This window comes from Epinephelus fuscoguttatus, linkage group LG2 (genome assembly GCF_011397635.1).
Source record: "Epinephelus fuscoguttatus linkage group LG2, E.fuscoguttatus.final_Chr_v1".
NCBI classification, from domain to species: domain Eukaryota; kingdom Metazoa; phylum Chordata; class Actinopteri; order Perciformes; family Serranidae; genus Epinephelus; species Epinephelus fuscoguttatus.
The window spans coordinates 32,473,539-32,482,370 of NC_064753.1; the positions used below are offsets into that span (position 1 = coordinate 32,473,539).

The 8,832-nt window shown below is 40.5% G+C and overlaps 1 protein-coding gene across 8 annotated transcripts in view; it reads right to left on the reverse strand.

The window, feature by feature from the left end:
- The window catches only part of lmo7b (LIM domain 7b), a 45,170-nt gene extending 37,098 nt beyond the window's left edge, over nt 1–8,072 (reverse strand). For 2 of the 8 annotated variants that reach the window (XM_049598212.1, XM_049598188.1), the window contains exons 1-3: nt 2,978–3,708; nt 2,047–2,117; nt 1,317–1,386 (exon numbers count right to left, since the gene is read on the reverse strand). In XM_049598212.1, coding sequence (XP_049454169.1) covers nt 1,317–1,386; nt 2,047–2,117; nt 2,978–3,133 — 297 coding nt within the window. In that variant the 5' untranslated portion in view covers nt 3,134–3,708. Of the gene's footprint in view, nt 1–1,316; nt 1,387–2,046; nt 2,118–2,977; nt 3,712–7,693; nt 7,796–7,958 lie in introns of those variants that run through there. The other 6 variants (XM_049598239.1, XM_049598247.1, XM_049598222.1 and 3 more) reach the window with 6 other exon arrangements.
- Nucleotides 8,073–8,832: the final 760 nt, after the last annotated feature.

The window sequence follows — 8,832 nt, forward strand, 5'->3', positions numbered from 1 at the left end:
ACAACTCTTGATGAGAAACCAGTTGGGGAGATGCAGTCAACATGGTTGTCTGTTGTTCAGCAAGAACTGGAGGTGAGATTTTAATTTTTCAGTTTTATCCATCAACAGTAGTATGCTAGCTAACATGAGCCTCAGGGCTAGAATGTTTACTTGTGTTTGGCAACACCGTCAGCTGCTCTGTACTGATGAAATCGTAACCATAATCAGTCAGATCAGGGCAGCCCCGATGAGCCTGCGAGCAGTTTAGGAGATTTAAGACTGCATCTGTAAACCTGTCACATTACCAGACAATCTGGCCCGAACATCAGTGCTGACCAAGGTCCCAGACCTGATTTTGCCTCTGACTGTCAAGAGGGGTAAATCTGGGATAAATCTGCCCAAAGTCCTGTAGTTTGAGCCTGGCTTGAGTCGCCTAAATTGAGACCATTTCATCCACTACATCTGATCCCAAACGACAACACTACCTAGGAAGCTGCAGTCAAAATCTTAGGAGTATCTGAATTGATACACCCGATACACACACCATTATTAAAATAAGGATATCCCTAATGATTAATTACATTTTCCAATATGTACATTGTTTTATTACATATATTCTGAGTTCAGATAACCTTGTAAAGAAAATAAATCTACCGTAAATAAAAAGGAAGCTACATGTTTACTGTGATTAATTACCAATGTCAGTTAAGGAGTTTAAATGAATGTACTTCTTTAAATGGCTACTTGGGGGTTTAAAAACATCAATAGACAGCCATGTTATGGAAAATGTCAGCAGTAATGTAAAGTCTAATTAATTTGAGTTAAAACATGCAAAACCACAAGTGTGGTCCTTCAGGATGTTAAGTGCTGATTCTCTGCTGCATCTGCGTCTCACACCCCACCATCACCACCTTCACAGCTCAGTAGTGGAATGCTTGTTTGTCTATCTATTGGCCCCTGATGGGAAGTTGTAACTGATTTTCCCTGCCCTTGCTTTGGGCAGTTTTGGCAATTATACTTGTATAAAGTCATCGAAACACAGCCTGGAGCCAAAATACAAATCTGCATTTATATTTATGCAGACTAAAAAAAATATATATAAAACAAACTTTGAGCAGCTGGGTTGTTGCACTGAAATGCAGTTTCAGGATCATTCAGACTGCAGCAACACTGTCTCGCAGTGCCTTAAACAGGAAACCACACAATGTGTCAAACTTCCTGGCTAGCAGGTGCCTTCTTATTTTCTTGCTCGACACCATGTCGCCTGTGCTACACAGCCAGGCTGCCTGTCACACACATAAACACACACAGTCAGAGCGCTAAAATCTAATACTCACCAGGCCAGCAATGGGAGTAGAAAGCCTGTTTACTCTCTTAATGATACCAGGTTTCAACTGGTTGATCAAGCTATAAAGGAGGGGGGAAATAATCAGCATTATACAAATATTACAGCTTTATGTTGCACATATTTGAGAACAAATATATACTGAATCATCAGGGTCCCATTTCACAACAGAAGCTAAATAGGGCTGAGCTAATTAACATTGATTTCAACTTCCAACAAAGAAATTACATTAAGAAAAAAATGCAACAAAAACTTGCTTATGAACCAGTCTGATTGCATCTTAGACAAAAAACAAGAGCTTTCAGCTAACTTCCATCATCAGACGTCAGGGCTAACCTGCCAGCCTAGACTTGCTTCCACAATGCCTTATTTGTTGGCCTCATTGAGCTTCTGTAGCCACAAGCTGATGTTATAAGAGTCAGTAGTTATTTGGAGTGTGCTTTGGAGGGAACGTTTGTGTAGAAGAAAAAATAATCTTATCTGAAGGTCTGGTGACTGGCCTGTGCTTTTTTTCCGCATGTACCTTAAGTTGAAAGTATGTTAATGTAAGATGATCTTAGGATCTTCTAAAGTGGGTCCAGGGCTGCTGCTGCTGCTGGAACTAAGACAGCAAATTATCCTGACTACACTCTAACCAGAGGTGTGCATGGTCATTTACCTTGAATTTAATCATCTGAAATTAAAATGTGACATCATAAAAAGGTCGGTGCATCATTACTCACTCGCAAAGCAGGACTCCATTCTCTAAGGCCGCACGGAAGTCGTTGCAACCAAACGATTTTCCGGTCACTTCCTGAAAAACACCGGTATGGTTAGAAATAATCCACTGACATTTCAGTGAATGGGCATGTAAATACAAACAGCAATTAACATCAAAAATATCCTTTACTAGAGCCTGAAATATTGACCGATATTAGCTTTTCGTATTAGCATTACATCTCTTAGCATGGTATTGGCATACACGACAGTCAAGAAATACAGAAATGCCAAAGATATGTTTTTAGGAACAATTGTCAGACTTTGTCCACCATTACTGTCTTTCAGAGGCTGTGTTGTGCTCATTTTTGAGCTAGCGTGATGGTAGTGGTATCTTGTGAAACTAGACAGCCTAAGGCAGCCTTTGGTACCAACCATGTCACCATAGCTCATCAGGAAAACGGCTAAATAACACTCAAAACTGAGGACACATTTTTGCGAGGGAACAACAGGCATTGCCATTTTTAAAGGGGTCTCTTGAACTCTCATCTCAAGATATCTGAATGAAAATGGGCTCTATGGGTACCCACAAGTCTCTCCTAAACTTAACAAGACTTGTTCCCAGTAAAGGTTTTGTCCTTTCCAATCAATGTACTCCTTCAAATATAACCTGAATATGTTCGTCCCTCTCATTTTCAGCTGCAGAGACTCTCATTCATGCATTCATCACTACCAGACTGGACTACTGCAATAGTCTCCTCTACAGTTCATCATCCAAAACTCTCAAGAAACTACAATATATCCAGAATTCAGCTGCTCGTCTTCTCACACACTCTCGCACCCATGACCACCACCGCAACCCCATCCTTCATAACCTCCACTAGCTCCCCATCCCCCAGCAATCCACTTCAAACTCCTCATCACCTATAACCCTCCACCACCTGGCGACCCCCCTACCTGTCTGAGCTCCTCCGCTAGCACACTCCCTCCCACGCTCTCAGGTCTGCTGATGCCAACGTCCTGTCCCCCTACCAGGACTAACCACCACACCTGGGGGGGCAGGGTCTTCTCCATTGCTGCTCTCACCCTCTGGAACTCTCTCCCTAAATACATCAGAGACTCCTCCTCCCTCTCCACCTTCAAAAAATCCCTCAAAACACAAACACACCTCTTTAAAACTGCCTACAACCTCTAAAAACTGTGTTCTTCTTCTCCCTCTGTGCATCGTTTCCCTTCTTATGGATCATTTCATTCTTGTTTTGTTTTGTTGTTCTTGTTCTCTGTAAAGCGTGTTGGAGCATCCAAAGAAGCGGTATATAAATCCAGTGTATTATTATTAAATTAAAGCTGCGTATTTGTCTTTGTAAAGGACAGACGGAAGAAGAACAATTAATCACCTAACACCTAAAAACAGTACTGTTCTGGAACTCACAGTGTTAACTGTGCCAATATTGGTCTACGTACATCAAATAATTGTCAATATTTAACTGTAAAATGAGAAACCAAAGCATAACAGTGTGCCATTCCTTTAACTCTTCTTTTTGACATAGTTTTCAACTCGTCTATATACTTCTTCAGCATAACCGAATTACTTAAATTCAGTCACGGCTTTAGCTTTTGGTGTGCCACCCTAGGGTTTTCTGAAGCCCCAGGCGTCCACCCTTACGAAAAATTTCTGAGGGACCCACTGCTGACAAATTTATTGTAGTGTAAAATATCCATCTCTGTAGGTATCATCACAACTCTTACCAAAAAAAAAAAACAAAAAAAAACAAAACAATGAGGTTACATTATCAAAATGTTTATGCTATATATTTCTCAGGAGAAAAAAGAATATGGACAATCTATCAGATTTGTTAAAGTCTTAAATATTGACATCACTCTCAAAAATCCTGCCCTGCTATACCTAACACCTGCTCCAGTATGTCCCTAACAGCACTTTAGTGTGGACATAAGTACTTGTGCCATAGTATATAGCAGTACTGAACTGGAGAAAAAACAAAACCATGAAAATTAGATTTAAAGCAACTCAGTTCATAAACTCCAGTGTGGTTTTTCTACAGCGTTAAACGTATTTTAATTAAACTGTTTGGTACAACTGTTGAGAAACGAGCTGGTCTTTTATACACTCCTGGTAAAATACACATAAAGCTGTTCAGTGGCTGTTAGGAAAAAAGGTATGGCAAGAATTAGAAAAACAAGGTCCTGGTTGAAGTTAATTAAAGTAATTTTTTAGTCCACAGTGCAAGCATTCCCAAGTTTCTGGAGTTGTTCTCGACAGTAAAATAAAGTGTATTAAGTGAGCGTGGTGCTGTTAAGATTAAGCTGAAAAATCTTCCAACTACTCCACACAAGCAAAGCTCTGTACAAATAATCACAGAAAATCTACCGAGCCAAAAAGCGGGCTATAAAAGAATAATGTATATGGACAAGCATTCTACAAAAAAATAGCAAATATGCTTTTGATCAGAACAAAGAATACAACATAACCTAAATGATTTTACATGGCAGAGGCAAGCACAAGGCAAAGAGGGCTTTGTAATGAGGACATAAAAATGGGGCTATTAAGGTTCGGCTCCATAACTAACAGAGGGCCCCAAAAGGCTATTCTTCTCACTAATTAGTCCCCCCAGGAATCCACAATCACAATTCATTTCTGGTAGAACTGGGCAGCGGGCACGGAGCGGAGGCTTCTCTGTGGAATCAGACAGACAATGCAGTGCCAGGTTAACACAATAAAACACAATCATGTGGTCAAGATACTGTCTGTTCTACAGCACCAGAACTTTAATTGGTGATTTCAATAAATAACTGCCCCTATGAAACCACAGATACAATGGATTTCAACCATGTGCTCTTAAGTGTGACTTCCAAACTCTCTATAAAGCCTCATTTGTTAAAGGCATCATCACTGAATCTGTGTGTGATCCAGTACGATCATATCGCCTATAGAATAATGTCACATTTACAGCTGCAAGTATTTTTACCTCCACCAAGGAGGTCATGTTTTCCGGCGTTGGTCTGTTTGTTTGTCTGCAAAATAACTCAAAAAGTTCTGAAGGGATTTTGATGACATTTTCAGGAAAGGTTGATAATGGGACAAGGAACTGATGATAAAATTTTGGTGGGGATCGGTTGAAGTGAAGTGGATAAAATAATAAAATGGCCGGAAATCCAAGCTGCTTGGCGGAGGTCTGCGCTCTCCGAGTGCTTTTCTAGTTTAAAAAATGGAATGATGATCTTATCTTTTTAACAAAAAAACGTTTTTTAGTTCCATCCATGGATGGATTACTTTGCCAGCCTACCAGGCACAGGGGCCCATAGTGTCAGGGGCCCCCTGGCCTTCACCTGCAAAGAGTCACACAACTTCACAAGCAGCAACCAGTAAGAGACACAAAATGACTACAAACAGACACAAAACAGATACAAAATTAACTCAAGAGATAAAAACTTACCACAGAAGCACCCAACAGCCAAAAAATTACCACAAACAGACACAAAAAAGCCCAATCAGGCACAAAATCAACACAAAGACACACAAAATTACCACAAACAGACACAAAACAGCCAGAAAAAGATGAACGATAACCACAAAGAGACACATACAGACTACAAAGAAGTCCTTTCAGGCGCAAAATCAACACAAAGACAGACAAAATGACCACAAAAGAGACACAAAACAGCCAAAAAAAGAGATGAAAAATTACTACAAAGAGACAAAAAAACAACCAAAACAGATGTAAAATGAATTCAAAAACACACAAAATTACCACAAACAGACTACAAACAGACACAAAAAAGCCCAATCAGGCCCAAAATCAACTCAAAGACAGACAGAATTTCCACAAAAGAGACAAAAAACAACCAAAACGGGAACAAAATTGACTCAAAGATAGACAAAATTACCACAGAGAGACACAAAAAGACAAAAAAAAAAAACAATCCAGCACAAAACCAACCAAAAGAGACACAAATTACCACAAACAAACAAAAATTCACCACAAAGAGACATAAACCAAAATGAACTCCAGAAATACACAAAATTACCACAACAAGATACAAACCGACTACAAAGAGGCACGAAAAAACCAATCAGGCACAAAATCAACTCAGAGACACAAAATAACCTCAAAGAGACACAAAACAACCAAAATAAGATGAGAAATTAGCACAAAGAGACACAAAAGACTAACAATAGACACAAAAAAACCCCAATCCAGCACAAAACCAACTTGAAGAGCCACAAAATTACCACAAAGAGACGCAAAAACCACCACAAAGTCTGTGGCTCGCTCCTATGTAAGAGAGGTGGTGGGGCCTTTTTGCATATCTGTGCCCAGAGGCCCACTGTCTCATATTCTGCTCATGGCTCTAGCATCATAATGTGAGGATATGAAGCTTTTCTGTGTCATATTTAAAAGAAAACTGAATATCTTTGGATTTCGGATTGTTAATTGAATAAAACAAGACATCTGAAGATGTTATCTTGGGCTTTTAAGAAATTAAAACCACACTTCCACACGCAACACCTGCTCCTGTTTCACCACAGTCTAAATGGCCTGTTTACATAATGTAGAAGAGGCCAATCCATCCTTGTTTCTTCTGGAGTTCAGTAGGTACTGAGCAAAAAACAGTTAGGCGTAATTGCCGCTGGTACTGTGCTAATGACAAACAGCAACAATTTCTGGACACTTGAATACATGGAAGCGTATTATCCTGCAATCTGTAACACTGAATATTAGTGCTCACACATTCCCAATGTTGTTTAGCACGAGGGAGCGATTATGACACCATTTACAATACCATTTCCTTAAAAGCAGCGTGCTTTGCTCTCCTCCTGTCTCCCACACACACACACACACACATCTCTGCTCATCCATCCTTTCATCCATCAGTGCAGGGAAATAGATGGGTAAAATTGGCATGGGCTTACTGCCAAGAGCGCTCTGGACAGAATTCTCATAATGATCCTCTCAGACACAATTGACATTAATGGTCCCATTTAGAGTTGGTCAACACTCAGTGCCCACAGTCTACAAGTTGTATTCATTGGTTATGATTTAAGGATTACAACTCCAACAGTGTTTGGACAGGAGCAGCCTGTAACAACCTAGAAAATGCACTGCTATAAAACCACATCCTCCACAATGTGCGCATGGCAAAGACCTGCCTACACCACATCTCTGTGGACGGGCACTAAAGAACAAACAGCATTACCTAATTATCTGCCTTCCCTCCATGTGCATTCCCCTCTGAGGCTCCTGCAGTCAAATCATTTTTTATCTGTGCAACCACACACAATTCTCACACTGAGCTCTCTGCGTCAGGTGGCTTACCTGGGTCTTATCAGGGTATTTTTTGCATTTCAACACACAGATTAGTCTGTAAATTTGACTTTATGAGCGCTGAGTCAGAGTCATTTAAAACACGAGAGCACCAAGTGTTTTAAAGTGAGCTAAAGTCCCAATATACAAACAATGCACAAGTGGTTATTTCATGGCTGAGATGTCTGCCACTGTCTCACTGTCTAAAACATTTCCTGTCTCCACCAGGGGTTAACTGACTGCCTGGCCAAATCTTCATGGCTGTTTGCACAGGAGTGAGTGAAGAGGAGCACAAATAGGCTCTAAGACAAATAAAGAAATAAAGCAGGGATGAAATTGAACTGTGTACCTCAATCCAGCGTTGAGCCTCGTTGAACGCGTCTGCACAGCTGACACTGGTCTGCTGGCGCCACTCCATCGTCTCTCCTCTCAGCAAGCCAAAGGCACGACTCTAATGAAACAGCACAAGAGCTCACATTTAGTTAAAGGTGTTAATCATGCAGCCACACCACCGAGATCACCAATTAAGTTCAATTAAAGTCAACAAACATGCGGAAAACTCATGCAATCTGATTTTTAAAAAGACATATTTAGTCTCCTCCTTGTTGAGTCACCTTGTGCTGACTGCAGCTGCTCACCGGTGAAAGTTCTCCTCTAATTGACACCCAGTTTATCACCGGACCCTGCACACTTCTGCAACCGACCTTCCATCACTGACGAGTTCCGCTTATTGGTCAAAGTGGAGAGGAAGGTCTCCGCCCACTGCCAAACTGCAGGCAAACTTTTCTGAGCTGAAGTGAAACCGAGTGGAAGATCTGCAGAGTCTCATCGACCCTCTGGTGGCCTGATGATGTGTGACACTGTGACACTGTGCACAGGGCAGCACATGAAGGCAAGACAAGCTTATTTGAGCACTTTTTCAAACACACACAGGCAATTAAAACCTTTAAACAAGGTGAAGACCATAAGAACACATAAAAAAATAACATAAGTTGGTATAAAGATAGAAAAAAAGATGAAATAAAAGTTCAATAGACACATTAGAGGCACTCAGACATTAGATGCCTGTGCTATTAGATTTTCTGTCGACTTTATAATACTTTCCAAGTATTATCCAGATGGTGTTTTTAAAGAGTTGTTCAAACTCCCAGGAACAACACTCTAGAGGAGAAATGCTGAATACTTTATTTACTTATTTAGATACTCACTTACTGAGGGTGTTTTCACATATAGTCCCTATTAAACAGACCAAACTCAGTCCTCTTAAAGTGCACCAAAACCCGGACCAACAGAAATGGGGCTCAGTTCTTTTTGTGTCCACATTGTCAGTTCATTTGAAAGAGGACTCAGTTCTCTTTCTCTGATGGAGCCTCAGTCCTCTTTCTGTTCTCACTATATATAATGTTTAATGACGCAGTTTACTTTTTTCCTTTGACATGGCTCTGCAGTGTGGTTATGAAGCCCCTCGTTTTCAGATGATCTTCAAAC